At 42.0% G+C, this 21,162-nt stretch overlaps 2 protein-coding genes across 2 annotated transcripts in view; both read left to right on the top strand.

Annotated features, from left to right (window-relative positions):
• Nucleotides 1–21,162, top strand: part of LOC6616395 — a 55,785-nt gene that overhangs the window by 32,047 nt on the left and 2,576 nt on the right. Inside the window, exons 3-7 of the mRNA XM_032719475.1 lie at nucleotides 9,818–10,013; nucleotides 20,038–20,296; nucleotides 20,365–20,609; nucleotides 20,682–20,909; nucleotides 20,969–21,120. Of these exons, the coding sequence (XP_032575366.1) occupies nucleotides 9,818–10,013; nucleotides 20,038–20,296; nucleotides 20,365–20,609; nucleotides 20,682–20,909; nucleotides 20,969–21,120 (1,080 nt within the window). The remainder of the gene's footprint in view (nucleotides 1–9,817; nucleotides 10,014–20,037; nucleotides 20,297–20,364; nucleotides 20,610–20,681; nucleotides 20,910–20,968; nucleotides 21,121–21,162) is intronic.
• On the top strand, nucleotides 10,023–14,791 carry LOC116801236. The gene has a single exon (XM_032719476.1). The coding sequence runs from the start codon at nucleotides 10,116–10,118 to the stop codon at nucleotides 10,809–10,811; it is 696 nt and encodes a 231-aa protein (XP_032575367.1). The 5' UTR covers nucleotides 10,023–10,115; the 3' UTR covers nucleotides 10,812–14,791.

The raw sequence follows: 21,162 nt of genomic DNA, 5'->3' as shown, positions 1-21,162 counted from the left end.
TTTGACTTATAACCAGAGATTCTTAGCTGGTGTTTTTCCGAGTGTGGCCCCCGCGTTGCTTTCAGCTTCTTCTGCTTTTAATGTGCAAGGAACTGGTTTGCCGACTGGTTGTCCAGTTTGAACTGCAAAAAGTGCGTGAGGCAGAGCGAGGAGGAGGGCACTATGCTGCATCAGAAAGAGACAGGCAACGGAGGTGACGATGGACTGTAACTCCCGCTCAAGGTCGCTACGTTGGGGTTTTGGGGTGGCGGTGGGGTTTCGCCTTTATTCGCGTCCACTTCCCATGAAAATAAATGGCCCGGAACGAAACGGGGCAGCAAATCCCCTAACAGGTTGCTGGGTTCCGTTTTCCAGGGCGTCATCCAGACTAGACCCAGACCATGCTGCAAACAAACATTGAACACTTGCAACAAACGTATTGCACATGCAACATTTGCCATTTTCTTGTCCCTTTTTCTTTATTACCCACCGCTTTTGTTATTGATGACTTTCGAACAGAAGCCAAAGTCTCCGAAACTTTTTGGCCAGGAAGCCGTTTGCCCCTAGATATAACCCAAAATAACTTATGAGTTCATGGAACCCTTGGGCAGACGATCGAAGTTATTAGCTTTATTCGTTTCGGTGACATTTCAACCCGTTCTTACCGGCTGAGAAACGAATTAAAATTTTAAATCAACTTTTTCGGTCTTTTGTTGCGTCCGATGCTGCCGCTTCCGACGTTTTTTCCAGTTGCTGATTTTATTGTTGTTCTTTCCATTGTTTATTGCACAAATTGCCAATCGAGATGACGTCATTCCGACAAGTTCAAGTTTGAAGTGTTAATTGATGTGCTGCCCCATGATGAGCGAAATGCTGGTAAAACTTTGAATAGCTTGGCTAATGATACGCGTTGAATACCTGTGCGTATATCGAAAGTATATATTAAATATTTAAGAGCGTTTAAATGGGCATTTTAATGATGGAAAATTATAACGCATAATAGTCAGTAATAGTTACAAAGATGAGTAATCAAATGTTTTTATATTCCCAATCGTAATGTTCATTAATTCAGAAGTACTTCCTTAATTAAAAAATAAGGGATATTATCTTACAATATAATACACCCATTTTGCAGTTACAAGCATAGTAAATATAATAACTAGTATAATGAGAGTCAGTTTTACAAGGTCTATTATTAGTTTCTGGCGAGACAATGTCCACCAACACCTTTCTATGAATAACTTAATTTTTCTCACAATGCCGGCTAATTTCAATTTAATTGCTGGCTGCCAAAAAGTGTGAAACTTGAAAAGGCGATGCCGCTTTATTTTTTGTTTGTCTTTTTTATTATTGTTAAGCTCAATTTCTGTTGTTCTCGTTTGTGCTTTTATGCTGTATTTTTTTGGCTTTTTTGCACTGCCTTTTGAGTTTTGCATTGTGCATACTAAAAAGTGTCGCATAAACATTCCCTTGAGTTCATTTTATTTTCCTTAGTTATTTTGTGTGTGAGTAGAAGACAAAAAAAAACAGTCGCCGGGCATTCATTTGTGGGTATTTCGAATGAGTTTCGAGCTGGACTAATTAATATTACGTGCCTCAGTTCGGTGTGTGAAGCTTGCCCGAAGATAAGGGCCAATGCAAGGCGTGCTCTGAATAGAACTATGAATGTGCACATACATATAGACGAGTATGAAGATTTAGGGGCAAAAGCATTTAGGGCAGAGCTGGAGAAAAGTGCGTGAATTGATGGAAAAAATGTCGAGAACTTGAATGGGGAAATGCCCTGTGATGAATGGGAAGCCCGAAGAATTCGATTCGGGGCAGCTAATGCAGCTACCGAGTATTCGTCGTAAATTTCCAAGCTCAATGAAGTGTGAATTATGTAGATTGAGGTGCCGGCGCTTCGCATTGAGGAAGGGAGATATATTCGTATATATACGCTCATATATGTATGTATGTATATGCATTCCCTAAGGCGGGTCTTCTGCACAACCGTCGACCATATCGAATGGGCAAGAGTTTCCGGTGTGTTGCTCAAGTTTTAGGGCGTGCCATAATTTAAAAACTTTTTATACCGCTGAGAAACGCTTACAAGACAATGGTAAGGTTAAAGAACAAAGATTGAGATACTTTATTTTTGGCTTATTACTAAATAAGCCTATAAAAAATATATATCTTGTGCTCAAAAAAGAGTGTTCATTAAAAAAAAACCTTGAAAGCTAAAGAATTACGTGAAAAATCAGCCAAGAGACTTCTGAGTTCTGAACATTTTCTACACCCTTCTACTATCAAGGGATTGACGCATCGATGTGGACGTAGTGACGAAGCGCACCATGTGAGTGTGCGAAGGCGACTATTATATAGCGCAAAAACTAAAGGGACTCAGAACCAGAACTGAAATTATTATCCCACAGGTTTATACAAAAGTTGTCATATCATCTTATATGACGAAAAACGATACAAAAGTTGCCATATCAACTTATATGACGAAAAACGATTTTGCACACATCTTCTAATTTTCGCTTGTTTACTAATAATCATTTCCAAACAAAAACAAACATTTTGACACTAACTTAAGTCTTATAGCCCTTTTGCTATTAAAAGATCGATAAATCATAAGGAAGTCGTTGTTATTATGCATATCCATGCCATATATTCGTTACTTTCCTAACGACCATGTGCAGCATAACAATGAATATAATTAAACCTGAGAAAAACATACATTTTTAGCAATAATAAATGCGCTGAATACGGACAAAGACCATAAAGTTTCTCCTATTTAAGCGTTGAGCTTGGGCTCTCGTTGCCATTTTTTCAGCAAAACTCTAAATGTCAGTTCAGCTGGGGAGGAAACTGATTTAAGGCCGCAATGCCAGACTCAATTTCCAGGCATTTAAAATCTGTTTTTATTATTTGCGCAAATTTGTCAGGCGTGCGGCGTGGCTTGAATCTTGGAACTTGGCAAAAATACAAAAAACTTAAGTATCGAACAACAAACAGTCGAGGACCAGACTTGACTTCAAACTCTGATCTCCTGAGTGCCCCGAGCTGATCTCTGAACTGTTTCGTTGTTTCTCTGGTTTTTTGCTTAATTTTGTTGCTTTCTGTTGCCGTGTTTAGTGTTCGGTTTCACTGTTTAGTGTCTGGCTGCACGCAAATTACTTCACCTAAATCAACTTGTTTTAGTTGAGCTTTCGGTGCTCCGAGCCAAATTAATAAGCCTGCAACAAGTTTTGAAATAGCTCAACGGATGCGAGCTGATTGCGTCATGTCAAGAGCGCGGGAGTCGCTTTCTGCCGTTCTGCGAACCTGAGAACCGCCAACCTGAGATTTGCCAGGCAGGTCCATAAAATCGTTAAGAAAAATAAAATAAAAAACATAAATGAACTGTTAGCAGAACTGGCTATGGAAATACATCTGGGAAATGGAGAGTCTGGGAACGGAATTATTTTGATCGGTCCAGAATGAAGGTAAACCTGTGATCGTTATGAAGCAAAGCGATTTGGGAAAGGTAGGCCGATTGCGACACGTTGAGGTGGCATACAATGTGATATCCTTCAACGGCTTATGGGAGTTACAATGCGAATCATTAATCACATTTGCATCTGTCATATTTTATATGAGATCACTTGTTGAAAATGTAAAATAGTAAGCAAGCTTTTGACAAAGTTAAAAGTCAAAAAGGAATTCAGACAAATCAACAAATACATCATCCTCAAATTAAATTTAAAGTGTTTACTTCTAAAATTAAAGATTACTTGCGATGATATACTTTAAAACAACTGTTCTTAGCAGCTCTTTTCTTAATCAAGAACTTTTTAAATACCAACTGAATCTACCGAGTGTCATTAGCAAACCAATTAATTATTTGTCATCCTTTCACTAAAAGTCTGATTTTCCAGCCGATAAATTACGGCTATATTTTCCTGTAAACTTCAGCTTCAGAATCAATTTACTCCAGCTGGACAGTTGGGAGCTCCGGTACTTAGATACTGTTCAAATACAATTTCATGCCATCGCGGGAAAAAAAGAAGAAAACAATCACAGAGCCAAGTAAATTGGTTTATCGGCAAGCGGCTCTTACAAACGGGGAAAAAGAAAAGAGATTTGAATTGTTATTAACCCCTTCCCTCGCCACTTCTATTGGTTTGATTGGGCTTAATGAAATTGAATCGATGGCGCAATCGTTTAAGCGCAAATTTACTTTTGTCGTCAGTGGGTTTAATTGGTTGGCGTGCGCCTTATGATTGCATTTCATTAATTTAGATTGCAATCATCGGCGACTAATTTGATTGACAAACATTGAATAGAGATCGCTTGCCGCTCCACCTGCCGCCATCTGCTGTGGTTGCCCCTCCGATTGCATAATTTCCATCGACAAGGTCGCTCGGGGCCATTGGTGTCCAGTGGCAAACAACTTCAGTTCAGTTCAAGTTGAAGCTCTCGTTTCTCCTTTATTTATTTACTTATTTGCTTTCGGTCACGCCAGGGGACTGAGATTGCAGCACCAGCCGAAAAAGCATAAAATAAAAGCCAAAACATTGGGCCACGTACTTGTAGTTCAATCTTCATGCTTCTCGCCGCGTCTGTGATCATGTTTTTTCGGTAGTAGGAGCTATATTTTGTAAGTAAAAGAGCAAACAAATATGAGGGCCATGAATTATTGTAACTACGCTTGGCTAAATACAGAAGTGCGAGGGAGTTAAATAGCAAAAGTTGTTTTCTATAAGTTTTTTCAAATAACTATTAAAAATAGATTAGATGAGGAAATATTCCGAAAAATGATGGATTTAATACAGGAGTAGAATGATTCACCTAGAATTTGTATAGTTTACAAGCTTCCGCGAGAAAATTAATTTTCTTAATCTATTACAAATGTAACACGTGAAACCTCAAGCAATTACCTACCGAACTGTAATTGCCCATAATAATACTTTCCTCGCTTAAGGTCTACTAAGCCAACAATTAAAGCTAGACTTAAATCATTTTCACAATAGACTCATACCCCTTTGGCAGTCGGATTCTCATTAGCAACTTTGACAGCCATTTCGCGAAACTTATTGGGCAATCTTCTGGATGAATACCCCTGATCGCATGATTTGCCTGATGGACTGAATGACAGCGCTTGTATAGTATGGCTAGTATGCTGCATTTAAGGCGAGTTGCGTGCTAAATGCTATACACACTCATAGATATGGTGTTTAACTACCTGCAAGTGAATGACAGACACCGCATTCGAAGTACAAAGGCCCCAAATAGACCTCGAATGCCCCTAGTATTCATTTTGGCCAGACATTTCAGCAAGTGCCAGCGAAGCTTCAACGCCGAAATACAAAAGGTAGCAGCAACAATAACAATAAATGGGCTAACAATACAGTCAAATCACACAAAAAACATTGCAGAACCCACTACAGGTGCAGCGGAAAATCTGGATATTGGAGGGCTTTAGAGGGGCCATGAGGTAGAATTGAACTGACACTGCAGCAGACTGGATTGTTCCCACAGTTCTCCCAGACGCCTTCGTCATCATCGTCGCCCCACGTCAACCTCTAATACACTTTTCACGCTTTGGTTTTAAATTGAGGTGCTGATTTTTACAACTGATAGCTTTTCTGTATGGATATATATATTTGTGCATGTATATAATGGTATGCCAATACAAGGCAGATAAATATACCCACTGTTTGTGGTGCCAAGACGTATTCGTGTTTACGTAAATAGATCGTTTTAGATCCAAGCACTAGATCTGAAAATAATTGTATTCATGCTGTCTTAGTTCTACTAGCAGATCTTGTTTACCAACAGGTTAATTTTGCTTTCATATTGGGGCCTATTGGCAGGTTTTCGGTATAAACAACACATTTTATGAGTGCCCCACATGGGGCGCCATATTTTACATCAGGGAAGTTCATACAGTGACAGCATAATAAACATTTTATCAAATTTATTATTTGTTAGAACATTTAAAAATACGAAGTTCACATATCAGGTATCATTTGGTCGAGAGCATAATATATGTTTTTACCCATTTCCCATTTCCCTTTTAGATTTTACTTTTTAGAAGTTTTAGCAATTGCAAAACTTTATCCCCACCAGCATATTTATATGAAGAGAGTTTGAGAGAGTTTTTAGCTCTTGCAGTTGAAAGTTTTTATTATTAATTGCAACAAAAATAGCGACCGCAATGGGCTGCCAAAAAGTTGAAATAGTTGCAGATGCGATGCCTTGCTAGATATCCAGGCCACAATCCATGGGATCTGTTTTTGTTTGGCGGGCAGAAAGGCTTGCAGTCAGGCAGGACTTTTGCCAACAGCTGTTGGTATTTGTGCTCGTGTTGTTTCTGTATGTGCTCGAGGAAAACTAATAAAACAAATCGCATGTTTAGCCAAAAGTAGTAGATATCTGGTCATTGAACCTGGCATCCTGGCAACCCTCGATAGCTGACCAAAGTCATTGCCTGTGGGGTGCAGCGCGCCCAGATCCGATAGAATTTTAAGTGCAGTGCAAATCGAGTTCAAGTCCGAGAAAAACGCAGTCATTCAGCCGAACACATCTTATTCCGCCGCAGGGTTGAGGGAGGGTGGTTGGGAATCTAGAGTAGGAAGTGGGCGTCACTCGGACATGGCCATGCAATTTGTATCCTTATCAGGACCAGCCGCATTGATTGGAACGGAGCACTGTTCGTCCTGTATTTATGCTGGCTGGGGCTTTCGACAGCCGCTCCGTTTTATGGACTCAACCCTCGGTTTTGTCTGGCACTTGACCAGAGACAAATAAACAATGATGACAGGGATAAGGCACAAACAAAGGAACTGTCCTGGGGCGCTCATGTACAAGTTATGGACGTGAGAAATCCTCAAATAATTGGAAACGAGCGCTTTCATTTGCAGCCGGGAGTGCAGAAAAATAAGTGTAATCCCAAAAGTAATCAACGGGGAATAGAAGATTAAATAAATTGCTTGCCGACCACTGAAAATAATTAACTGACTAATCCATCGCTTGGCCTTGAGCAACCATAAAATTATTATTATAATTACCTTTTGGAAAAATAAAATTAATAAAATATGAAATTATTTAAGTAATAAGAAATTATACTTATTGGGAACCCACTACTTAACTTCCATCACGGAGAAAATATTAAATATTAAAAGAGAAATAACATGAAGATATGTTTATATTACCGAAAATAATTTATTTGTTATGTAATTATTGAACATTAATCGTCGTTTTGATGACCTCTTAAATCTGTAAGGCTTTTGAGGCTGCAATAAAAATTATGATAAAAGTTGCGCTCACCCGTGATAGATTTTGAACCATTAAGATAAAACAAACGACTTTATGTCGTTTTTAACTGAAAACTAAAAGTTCCCAGGGAATATGGGCGTTTTTGGTTGCCGTCAAAACAAAAAACGTGAGCAACCAAATATTAAACGTGACCTCGACCCGGACAATATTTTAAAATATACGGTTGAAACTTATAGTTTAATCCGCAACTAAAATACATACTTTTGGATCATTAAATCCATGTCACCATTTTACGTTCATTTTTAACATGCCTTTGGAGAAAAGCGAAACGTTTTCATTTTCGGAGCTGGTCGCTTCCCATATGCGAAATTAAATGGCGCCTTTTGAAGTCAAATGAAGGGTTCCCCAAATAAAAAACGGCAAAATGTGGAGGGGGAAACACAAAGAGCCCAAAAACGTTTTGACTTGTGCCTAAGAGCTGCGGTCTTGACTTGTAGCTGCAACTTGATGTTGGCTGGTGGAAAGGTCAAGGATTATTATACTTCATCATAACTCTATTAAGGCCCCAGTCCGCAGCGGTTGGCAATCTCCGGCTTTCGGGCTGCCTGACTGCGCATTTGTTTGTATATTGTTATTATCTTTTTATGCGGCACACACGAGAGATCAACAGCGGCAGCAACTGTTGCAGCACAGCAGCAGCAGCAACAGCAGCAAGCTCCCCACATGAGGCCTTCTGCCACTAGAGTATATCGGTGATAGTTTTGTCTTTGAGCATTACTTTTGTGGGAGTTTTGTTGTTTAGTTTTCTATTACATGAAATGAAGTAAAAGTCCCAAAACGAAAGCCGCCACCCGAAACAAACCAACAAACGAAAAAAAGAGTTTTATAATAATAAAAGACATGAAACGACATGAAGAGCAGCCAAAAAGCGAAACTACAAATTCAGCCCGCGGTGAAAATGACTTTCATACGCGCGACACTGGCCGGCGTAAGCATTTGATTTAATTATTAAAAGTTTTGCATTACTTCCGAGCAATGAGAAACTCAGACACCCCAACACCAACTCCAAGCGCAGCTCCAATCCAGATCCCTTTGATCGATGGAAAGCCTCTATAAGTAGGCTGTTGGTGACTGTCTATGGCATTTTGTCTCGTGTCTTACAATGATGCAGCACTATAATTACGGTGTTGGTTGGGGGATGAACTGCACCATGAGAAAGATCAACGATAGGCAGGGAGTACCTAAAGGATCTATTTTAAATTGATCTACATTTGCTCAAAGTTCAAGCTATCCATGAGAATACCAATATTCAAGAGAAAGTCTGCCTTTTAATAACCCCAAGGGGGATTCTTCGAAATTTCATACACTACCAATAAATACCCCCAAAACTTTGCTGGTTACCCCACTTTCGCTGAGTGTACGATGAGCGCCATCTGGCGGCGCGTGACAGCCGAAGCCAAAGCAAAAGCCTGACGGGCAGGCAATGACGAGTTAATTTCTTCGCCTTCTCATGCATTAATTGAGCAGCCCCAGGCGGAAGGTTGGAATGGGCATGGATGGGCATCTTGGCTATCGAGACGGAGGTGGAGATGCAGATGGTTACGATGATGGCGGGGGCACGGGCAGTGGGCAGGAGAGCCATGCAACTTATGTAAGCGACATACCAGACCCAGGCGACATTAAGGCCCAAGAGGAGTGACCACAAGAAATGGCCATACCTGGGGAGATACCCACCCCGTGGTGCCCTCCATGGCCCATCGAGAAAAAGGTCAAATCGCTCAAACTGGATGATGTTCATTAGCGACACAGAAAGCCACAAAGCGTGAAACTCCAGCGGCTACATCGATCTCTTGGCCTTTCTTTCCCAATCCGCGTCCCATTCCCAATCCTCATCCGCCTCCATTGTCCATGGCTTTTTGCTGTGACTCTCGACCCTTTTTGTCCGTGTTTACATCTAAAACGTGCCTCAAGTGTTCCTGTCACTGCACAAATTGGACATTTATTTGCTGCCCCAGTCACCACTTTTCCGCACACCTCCCACTTTTCCTTTATACCATATCTTTCCTTTTCCATAGAAACACTCTGGGCCAGAACGTGTTAAGGATTTCGTTTCGTTGCGATTCGATTCGCTTTTGGTAGCAGCTCCAAAAAAAAATAAATATTCCCAGAAATGAGACAGCGGCTTTTGGTCTTACTTTTTTGTGGCGCCACACCATCCCTGCCGCCTTCATTTCGGGGGCGTGGCAACGATCCGCTTTAGCTAATTGATGGTTGCCAGGCAGTTACCGCTCGCAACGCCCACAAATGGATAGCTCTTTAAGCCAGACAGCACCACACCAATTATGCCACGCGGTGCTCTGCAATTTGTCAATTAGCTGATGAGATGCAGACTCCCACTGGAAATGTATGTAAGGACCAGTCGGTGGGAAAAGCCGCCCCTTTCGACCTGTTTCGTTGGGCTTCCTGTAAAGGTTGTACGATTTCAAGGCACCAACAGTTGTAAAATCGCTTTAAGACAATTTTTGACTTACCATTTTACTATCACAAGCCACATTGTGACCTTTGAATTTTCTTTTCATTTCATGTTCCTCAGAACTTTCTAGCTGCCAATGCGCAATGCTGGTGGAATGGACCTTTGACTGCTGCCACAAGAGCGCTGAAGTACGCAGGACATGTGGCGCCTGGAATGCTGCTGGTTACGGCTGAGCCCTGTGCCCTGGAGGTCCTGCGAGGAGCCTTTGCCCGAAGTGTCCTGAAGCCACCAGCCACCTATGTGATCAGCTCAGTGGGTGAGTCTCCCCCCTTTTAGATCGTAGAAAGCCTAGGATTCAGTTTCGGAACTTCGTCTAAATTTGTGCGTTTTTTGGGGGGAGAAGGCAGAAGGTAGATCAATGGGTGCTTCAGTCAAAGAGGAGTATGCTCGTGTTTCGCGTCCCAATCGCCAGCTTGAACTGGCCAAGAAGCGTCTTCTGTTCTGGGCAGCACGCCTACAGATGATGCCTCACGAGGTGGATGGGATGTCTGATGGGGAGCTCAACCTTAGGTTTGAAGAAGTAAAGAGGAAGGAAGCAGCTTTTGAGCAGCGAAAAATTGACTTTGAGCGCTGGGCGGAACTCAACCAGTTGAGATACCTCATGTACGAGGAGCAGAGAAAGTACAACAAGCGTTACGGACCCGGTGGACCCTCCATCTGGCGCATCCTGGCCATGGCCCAGCAGGATCTGGAGGAGAAGCTCCAAATAGATCAACTGCGAGGGAGCTGCCAGCGTTTTCCCTCACCCATGTCCCTAATGGAAGAACGACACAGTGGCGGAAGGCAGCGGTTTCTGGAACCAGTGAGATCTAGCCTATGTGGCTGTATTTCAGAGTCATATGATGATCTGGAACTGAGAACTGATCCCAGCTCAGAAGGATATAAACAAGGCCATGAGGAACCCCTTAATGATAGCTTATTACCATATTTCAACAAGTATTGCAATCCACATGTGAAAAGCGAAGACTCCTTCAAATGTAGTGGGGGATCTTCAGATCTGGGCTTTTGTCCTCTCTGCAAAAAGAAACACCTGCGCTTGCCACCTCCTTTCTGACCAGGGAAATAAATCAAAGACCTGTAATAAACCCAGTCCTGTCCACTTTGATTTTAATGTGTGAGTCTACACAGTGGAAAATAAGTGCTGCCTACAATACATTTTAGCCACAGCCGCCTTTTATTGATGCATTATTCCTGTGTAATCGAAGCGACATGCGCTTCATCAAATATTGATGTGTCTGGCCCGGCTTTTGGTCACTGGTCTGCTCCTCTGTGCCTCGTTAGCTGTCAATTAAGTGGACACCTGTGCAGTTAATGCGATGCTGCCGCTGCCCATTTCCCATTTTCCAGCGTTTCCCCTCCAGGTTTTCACACTTCCATCGCGACGACGAGGTTCAAAGCCGAAAAGTCCATTGCCAAGCAAGTCTATGATTTGATAAATGAGCGGCCAGCCGGAGATCGTCGAAGTTGTGGAAACTCTGCGGCCTTTGGCAAACTTTGCTTGGGGAATTAATAAGCTGCGATTTGTGGCCACAACTCACAGTAATATGTTTACTGGGTTGGGGGCCATACTGTCGGTTTATCTTTGTGAAATTCGATTGAGGAAATATCGCTGCACAAACAAAGAGCTGCACTCAAAAACACACACAATAATGCAGACAGTGTGCAACATATGGTGTGGCATGCAGATTCCGCTCCATGTTTGCTAATTAACAACTGCAATGGCGTAGAACCCATTAACTGTTAATTACCATAAACATGACAATTCCATTGGCCGGCCAACAAGGAGACCGAACAATGTGCCGCGCTAGATACACTCACAAAGTCCTCGAGAATCACTGGAAAAATACCCATTTCAGTTTTCAAGATTTATTTAAACTGTTTTTTAACGTTATTTAGACGTTTGGTTTTTAATAGATAAATAGGCGCTATTTTAAGCTATAATCCCCTCTCATTTTAGATCCATAGCATTATTAAAGTTTTATAATTCTGTACGTAATTGTTAATTAAAAGGTGAATAGAGTACTGCTAAATTCAGAAACTTGTGAATGGTTACTAATATGAAGTATCCCCATTAAAATGGACACCAATTTCAGTCACATTCATTTAAACAGATTCCAATGGCAATTTATTATACACATGTTTTGGCCAGCATTGTCTACCATTTTTACGGCGGCTGTTTTTCAATGAACTTTTAATATGTTTTCGCTTTAAATTAAAATAATATTACAGTCTGGCATCTAGGGAATTGCCTATATGCATTAAATCCAAGAGTAGGCATAAATGAACGCTGCTTGCTTGGTTGCCACTAAATATTTGTTTAAACATTTTACAGCTTGTCGCTGCTTAACAAACTAGACAGACAGCAGTCAACCCGAAATATTTTAAAGACTTCTCTGCACATAAACTTTATAGTTTTCTTTGGTCCGACACTTGCAAAAGAAATGGCATACATTTATCTTTAAGAGGAAAAGATTTATAGCTAGTCATGGCAGTTGTTTGTTGGCCAACAATCACAGAACGCTGATCAAATCGCATTTAAGCAATGACGAAGTGGGAAATAAAAGCACCATTGAAATGGCAGTAACAGTAACAATAACAATATAACAAATAGCAAATAACAAATAACACATTGCATGCAAAACAATCAATCAACGGCAATTTCTCGCTCAATTAGGCAACAAACATGCCAAATAAATGCAAAAGAAACGAAGTAAAGCAAATTAAATTCAGTTTCGTGTTAAAGAGCCAACTGGAGACTCGACTTTTTTCTTTCTAACGGGTGGGCGGGAGAAAATCGGGGGAAAAACGAAGGAAAATCAGTGGAAAATGCCGTCGCTTGCCGCTTTGGCAATTTGACAGCGGAATATCGGTGGAAGCGCCAGAGAAGCAAAATAGACAAATGGCAAATGCAAAATAGCTGGAAAGCGGGAAAATTATGCAGTTTCCCAGATGCCGAGAAAATATATATACATATAAATGGGAGATATCGGCGATGAGAGGGACAGCTAGAGCGAGAGCTGTCGGTAACTATGATGGCGAATAAAAAATAAAGAGCCGCAAATCAATTTCATCACGATTTCTCGTCGCCGAATCGCCGCTGAAAGTGAAATGTGGCCATGACACTGGATCTGCAGAGGAGCCACAATCATCGATCGCCCGTCCGTCAGATAATTGTAACTTAATATTCGAGCCATTAACAAATCGCAAGTCGGTAGAAATCAGCCAAGTCAACAGCAGCCGATGGATGCATCGGGCTTATTCGAAAAACGAATGTCAGTCAAATGTTGCTAGTGGCAATCACATGAGATCTCTGATAATTCTGTGGAAAACTGAATTGTTAATTTTGTGAGCATTAAAAATATGTATATATATTTATATAAACATTACACACAAATGTTTGTGCTTGTAAGAAAGATATAGACTAAAACGTATACAATACTTATTCGAAATAAATTCAAATTTATTACCAAACCAACTCGATTTCCAACAATGAGGTGCAATCAATTTCGAATTAATATTAAATTAATAAATAATCCTGATAGATGTTTGTTGATGCTGGCCAAAATATCCATGTTGTAAGCCAACATCAATGACAAGTATTTTTTTTACTGTGCACAATGTATAATTTCACCGTTAAGCTCTGGCCAATTTCTTGAAAGGTTTGTTAACCCTTTCATTTGGGAGAGAAATTCTCTAAAGCGTAACCAAGTTTGCCAAAAAAAAAGTATAGGAGTCATTGTCATTGGGGAGTTGTCTTTGCAAGTTCATCGTCATCATGGTCGCTTGAACACCGCCCTCATCACCATTCTGGCGAGCTTTACCCAAGCGATTATTGTAATTTTATTGTTCTCTTTCTTCCGAGGCTGGTCTTCTCCCCGATTCTTCTGTCTACACCGCTGATTGCCCCCTTCTACGTAGGACCCTTCAGTTAATGAGGTCAGCCTATTTGATTTTAACTCTTGGTTACGCTTGACGGCGTTTTCCCTCATTTAGCGGGAAAGTGTTCTGCGGAAAATCGTACAGCACCGCCATTGTTTTCCACTTTTTTCCGCTGCTGCGACGCACCAAAAATGGCTGGCAATTTAGCCAAATGCGACACGATTCTAGGGCCTGAGTTTATCCCATCATCTGCAGCTCCCGATTGGAGGTTGCACAACACGGGAGACTTGGCAGGCTCCCAGGTTCAGGTCCACTAACCTAAACCCAAACCCAAACCCGAACTCATTGACCTTTAACACACAGCAAACAGGGACGGTAAAAAGTGTCGCCAAACTATTTTTTTTCGCTTTCCTCGGACTGGGCTTGAATTTGGTTATTTATTTTTTTTGTGGGCAAATCGTGTTGCTCCTTATTTACCAGGCTATAAAAAAGCTGGTGGCCCAATGTCCGACTGTCTGGCATTTTGCTGGTGTTGCAACCACGTAAATGTCAATTTGCATTTCGTGAGGCGTTGCATAAACAGCAGCTCCCCCTTGTTATCCCCATTGCCTTGTTTTCAATTTGTTACTGATCTGAAATATTTTTATTAACAGACGGAAACAATTAGCGTCGCCTCAACGAACGCAACAAGCGCCGGCCAAAAAGTTAAAGCCGTAGCTCTCCTTTTATTTTAATTTTTTATTTTTTTTTTATTGGCTTTGTACGATCTGCGGACAGACGTATCTGTTTCCTTTTGCCAGCGACTGCGTGGCCTTTCCCCCCGCGCCACAACCAACCACCACCCACCACCCCAAGCGATACGAGAAGGAAAACCAAAATGGGAAATTGAAAACGCGCAAAAAACGTTTCAGACACAAAATCGTGATTGCCTTCGTTTGGCCGCCAGACATTTCGTTGTTGTTCCTGCTGCAGTGCTCCAGATGCCGATGAAAAGGGGGGAGGGGGAATGAACTGGGGGACTACGGTGGGTCAACAATGGGGCGGTCCTAGGGGTGGTGATCCTGACTGCTTATGCAAAACTGCATTCCAGGAAATGCAGTTGAAATGGGAGCAATGTAGGAAATCAGGATATTGATCGAGAATCAACCAAAAATATACTGCGATGCTATTATATGCAGATATATGTAAGATAATAATCCAAGTAGCGAACTGAGCTATAAAAGGTATCGATGGAAATCAAAATTAATGATCCAATATACATTTTTACACATTCTTCATAAGGTGACCTAGTACTTTTCGAGTTTCTTACCATTTGATGCCTCTAAGATCTTTAAATTTGCAATTAAGGACCTTCATTTAAATATTATTATAATTATTTTCATCCCTAGTCGAAAACTCCCTAAGTTATTTGAAACACAACCCAAATTTACTAATGACTGGCTAACGGACTTTCCTAATTGTAAATCACAATGAAATACTCTCACTTACTGATTTTCAACTTGCTGCCCACCCCATCAGTTTTGCCCAAAAACCCTGACCAACCGAACTGATTGATTAATTGCCAAGTGAAAACGAAAGACACAGTCTTTGTCCCAGATGACAAACTCCTGCCTGCAGCTGGAAATCTTTTTCTCCTCGGCTTCATCTGCATTTTTTAGCTTGCGTCGAAAAAACTTAAAACCGAAAACTGAAAACCAAAAACCGATCCGAACCGAAGGAAAACGAGACTTGCAAATGATAATAAATATGAAAAAGACGTGAAAACGATTGCCGCGATTTTCCCACCGACGCTTTATAGATGGTGTCTAAAAGGCAACCTGCCGTCCCTCCGACCGCCCCCCCCCCCTCCCCTCTTCTTCCCCTTGATTTTTAACCCCTTTTCCCCTCCGCTTTTTTCCCCACCTTTTCGGCCTCCTGGAGCCGCCTCCTTTTTGCCGCAGTTTCATCCGTCTTAAGTAGAGTGAAAGTGTTGCGTTTTCGTTTCAAATTGTGGCCACAGTTGCAATTGTTGCTGCCTAGGCTTATGTTATTGTTGCTTTAGTTTTTAAGTTTTTCCGCGCTTTTTTCTTAAGCCTTTTGCGACTTTTTGCCGCTATTTTAGCCGGCGGACACATATCCTTGTGTTCAATCAAACCAAAGCGACGTCAACGCGGCGCAGTCTTGCTTTTCCACGGATCCCGGATTGTTCGCTCTGGCTTTTCGGAGTCAAGTGTTTTGTAGCTTGAAGGTTGTTTTCCACACAGCCTCCCACTGAATGCAGGCCCACCCCCTCCTTGGCATCCAAACCCCCCCCCCCCCATTCACCCCCCATGCCCCATGGGGCTCAAACATGCGGCAAACATTTTTAGCGCTTGTAGTTGCAATGAATTTTTATGCAAATGAAAAATGTTTCTTGCGATTTCCATTTTTTGTTTTTGTTGTTGTTTCTGTTGTTGTGTTGTTGTTGTCTTCAGCTGCTTTGTTGGCCATTACTGTGATGCAATTGCCGCGAGTAACAATAATCTTGATGTATGATTTTTTTTCCTTCGCGGCTGTCTCTTATTATTAGAAAAAGAAAAACGTTAAAAAATAAAGAGGAAATCTTGTGCGCCTATCGTGTTGTTGGCACATTTTCGCTTGGCAGAGGGGGATTTTCTGTTTGATCTCATAACCGCCAGCGATGCCACGGCAGCATCATAAACTTTTAACGCTGTCCATTTCGAAATAATCAATAATTTTTGGCTATCGATGGCAATTTATTACTATTTTCCCCCTGCAACCAGCTTTGTTTTCGGTTTGTTTCTGCCCGCCGGGCAGCGACTGAAAGAGAGGAGCAAATAAATTAACACTTCCTTAATCGATAAACGCCAAAATTCCCGGCGATGCAAACTGCATTCGGCGTTGGAGAAATGCAACTCGAAATCAAAATGAAATGCAAATTGATAATGCCAGTGTCGCTAGCCTTATATTTTCAAAGCGGGGGCGTCACGGGCTGCCTTTCGATTCGTTTATTAATTTTAATTGCAACGGGGTGGCAACAACCGCCGGCTAATATCCAGCCCACGGATAAGCCGAACAAATTGCATACAACACTCCCCCATCGCAGGATACAAACATAAATAGTATGAATATCGAACGAATACTGAGCCATCCAACGAAAGTGGGTTGCGCGTGCTCGAGGGGCAGTTGGAATTTCAAGGAACCCAAGATTGCCGCAAAGGCCTTGATCTTGGCCAGATTTTCGATGTGGGCAGAGTGTGGTGCGAGTTATTAATATGCCACATCTAGCATGCTGCAATTGCTGAGGGGTAAACCATAGAAAAGTCGAGGAAAGCAAGAAAAATCTTACACAAATGGCATTTACAAAGGAGATAAGTTAATGGACTTATTAAATTTATTAATTTAAATTCTCACACTGCTCACTGCTCACATTCAGATAAATTAGATACATTCATAGATCAAATAGTCGCAAAAATGCTAGAAATAATATTGAATATTATGGAATAATAAAATAAACTATTTATTGTATACGTTAACTAGTTTAATAAAGTTAATCTTAGTAAAGCTTCACAGAGGGTTATTGAGTAAGAAGTTTCCAACGCAGTATTAAACATATTTCCTCCAAAAGCCTTAGTTCTTTGACATATAATACTAGTATACTGTATAAGTCAGAATGGGCAGGATATAATATACTATATAATATACATAGCTGCCATATAAATACTGATGAATTAATTTAAAGAAAGTTTACATATGCTTGTTGCTCTTGATCATAGAGCTTTCTAATTAGGTGTCGAGCAGTTTGATCAGATAGGCAAATAATTTTTATTTTGTTCATTTTTATTCTTCTCTCTAGTATTGATATCTTACTAAACAATTTATAATTCTTTTATGTTATTTACAAGCATGTTTTTGAAATTTATAATCCTAATAAGTAAAAATTATTACAACACTTAAGGGTGACATGCGTTAGATAAAACAGCTATTAAGTCAAGTAAACTGATGTTATATACAATGTATTATAATTAAAATAACTGGTACAGTAAATGTGACCAATTAGTCACAGCCAAGTTAAATGAATTATTATTCATATGTAAAATGTTCCCACAACAAATCGTATTCATTAAAGGAGCCACGTCAAAAACTTTATTTCCAAAAGCTTCAATAAATATTCAAATGTCTCACGCCGCAAAAGTATTGGCTTGACTTTCTCATTTATGGCCTTTAGCCGATATTAAATTTGAATTTGAAGCCGTGACCTTCCCACTAAATGTAGCCTTCGGATGCGAATGAATGCACCCAGTGCCAAATGGCATTTCGAACCAACTCCGCCCACTGGCCAGAAAGCCAAACGTTTGGATGACTGGCGGCATCTGGAAGCCGCAAGAGTTTCCATCCACAGCCATATATCACTCGTGTTTGCCCAGCCATCTCTCATATTTGTTTATCTAGCCCCAATTTGGCTACTGCACTACTAGCGAATTTATGATCAGGGCGTTGCTGCCAAACAGCGCCGAATGGCAAATTGCGGAGTGGCGAAATCAAATGGGAAATGTATTATAAAGAGGCGAGTGTGCCAGATGATAAGCCCGTTCAAATGAATCCCCAAGCCGAGTTTAACTGCAGGCCAAGTGGTGGCTTGTGCGGCTGCTGGTGGAAAAGGGAGTGCATCCGTGTAAGTGGCGGACAACAAATGCTTTTGGGGCCTGGCTAGATGGAGATTGAGTGCAGATCCAAGTGACGCCACACACAAATGCCGCAAAAGCGGCCCAAAGATTAATCGCTTAGCAAATTTGCAAATTGTGAAAGTGCGAGTGAGAGGAAAAGGCGGATTTCTGGCGACTGTTTTTCAGTTTTTCTGTTTTCCTGCGAGGCTCACAACTCACAACTTACAACTTGCAACTGCCAAGTTGCTAGCTCAAAACAACCAACTGCAAGCTGCGTTTAATATGGCGGCTAATTGTCCTTGACGACGGTGCATCCCACATGGCATTTTATTTTGTCTCTGGCTGCTGGCGCAAATTGCTGCCGGGTATGGTATGGTGCACCGAGAGAAATGAGTTAGTGAAAAAGGAATCAAAAAGATTAAGGAGACTTTTTGCTTTAGCTAAAAGATGGTAGGGAAAGCAGAACGGAGACACTAAAATATTTGTTAGGATACCTAAAAACCTTTGAGCAACAATATATGTATTTAAATTCTTACCTATTATTTAGGTGACATTATTCACAGTGTAACTTTACAGCTGCAGGCTGCAGCAGAAAGTGAAAACTTGAAAAATTGATTATGCAACTGCCGCAAGGACGTTTGTGGCCAAGAGGCTTGCCTGTGCCTGTGCCTGCCTCTCTTGGCCTGGCCAAAACGGAGGTCGTCACACACTTGGTCTGATTTTGCAGTCATCACACCTCCCGCCATCACGCCGTCTTTGTCTTATGTCATTGTCTCCGTCTCTGTCGATCCTCTCCCTCTTTATTATTGCAATTTTGAGGCATGCCACTACTATTCACTTGCCTCGGGGGCGTTGCTTGTCGTTGGTTGTTTGCCACTTTTTTAGAGGTTAAGTTGCAAGTAGGAAGCGTTTGTGGAGGCGCATTTTATTTACGGGCACGATGCGGCACCAGCAGGTAAAAATAATAATGAAACCACAGCAAGGTGTGCAGAGCTCTTTTCTTTGGCATGGATTTTTCTGGCTGATGGTACATGGCGTTTTAATTAAGTATACGCCGCGTGAACGATGCGCCGACCATATAAGGCGATGCCAGCAAACGATGCTGCAACTACAGGCGGGAAACTGTTGTCAGCTTTGCTGGTTAGTTCAAGTTGTTGCACAGTCCTTGATGATTCGTTTTGAGGAAGGGATATTAAATTTGATGAATTCATATGATATGAAGATGAATGTTAGTCGTAATCATAATCATTTTGTAATCATAAACAAAAGGGTTTAAGCTTGTAACTTATTAAAATGGAAACTGTTGTTTTTCTACAAACTTGGCAACTAAATAACATTGTTTTGACTTTAAAGTGACTGTAATTACTACAAAGTAAGAGATTGAATTTGTATTTTCCAATTCGTAAGACCCGTCTTGTTGCCGTTGCATGTGGAACATATCATGCATCGCAGCAGACCTCGCACGGCCTCCGGGCGGATGAGAGGTCAAAACTAAAAAGTCAAACTCAAATCAGGCGGTTTAATTACCCCGTCAATCGAACGTGGCCAAATGCCAAGCCAGCCAAGGCAACTCTCCCAGGTGGCCACCCAAAATGCCAGCAAATGAAATGCCGAGTTCGTTGGAAAAAATGCGAGCAAGTTTAGGTGACCAAATGGGGCATTCGTTCGTCCAGTGATTAGCCATATAAGCAGGCCAGTTGCACATGTTTTTGGTTTTTCACTGACCATACCACCTGTCTCCTTGACATTTTCCAGGTGACATTGACGATTGCATTGTGACGCCAACGGTTCAGGGGCAGTTCACGCCGCTTCCAGAGGCACTCTGCGATGTGATCATGGACCTCACCGCCGAGGGCCAGTCGGCGACCATTGAGCACGTGCGCAGCAAGCTGGGCTCCCGATTCCCACACATGACCACGCCGGCCACCGAGGTCATTTACGACTCCCTCGCCCAGCTGATGCAGGAGCAGAAGATCTATCAGACCTCCAAGGGATACTTCATCTTCACACCAGAGTCAGTTTACATAATGAAATTTATATATATTTTCAACATTATAGTAATACAATCCCAATCCTCTCCAGACGCCGACGAAGTCGATCGAGGCCGCGCAGCAATCACCACCAGTTGAATGGCAACCTCGCCTATGGTCACTTGGCGGAGGAGGAGCAGCAGCACGGTGATGATGTGGTTCCCCAGGAGGCACGCACAATGCTCATGTCCAATTCCGAGGCCTTGCACTCTCTCTACGGAGAAATCTCAACGGAGCGGGACGGCGACCTCACCCATCAGTGCATCCAAACGAATCTGGCGGATGTGATCTGTGGCGGTAAGTACACACATCTCCACATCAATTATATCAGTTAGTGTAATCAGCAATCGATCAATAAATTACTTACAGGCAATCCCAATGACAAGATCATCTATCCAAGGGCGGCGAAGCGACGCAGTGCATCGTTTCCGACGCCGCGCAGCTTGGAACGCCGGCACAGTTTGCGGCTCTTTGGCTCGTCGAAGCGCCTGCAACGCTGCGCCTCCACGCGAAGTCTGTCCAAGACGTACGCCCAAACGCTCAACACCACGGACAGCAGCAGCTCGGAATACCAAAGCACAGATTCGTCATCACCCAGTGAGTTGAGGAATCTTGAAAATGAAGAACCCATCTTAACGCTATTTTCCCCTTTTAAGAAAAAGGATCTTTGCTCTCACGACTGTTCCGACGCAGCGGTCGAGCCAAGCAGCGGCAGATTGAGACCTATTCGGCCCAGTTCCCTCCAGCCGAGTGGTTCAACACCAGAGCCGTTCACCTGCACAGCGTCGGCACCCAAACGGCCGAGCACGTAAGACCTTAGTGACTTAGGAAATAGGCCACACATTTGTGA

This window comes from Drosophila sechellia, chromosome 3L (assembly GCF_004382195.2).
Source record: "Drosophila sechellia strain sech25 chromosome 3L, ASM438219v1, whole genome shotgun sequence".
Taxonomy (NCBI): Eukaryota; Metazoa; Arthropoda; class Insecta; order Diptera; family Drosophilidae; genus Drosophila; species Drosophila sechellia.
This window is presented reverse-complemented; position numbering and strand designations above follow the sequence as displayed.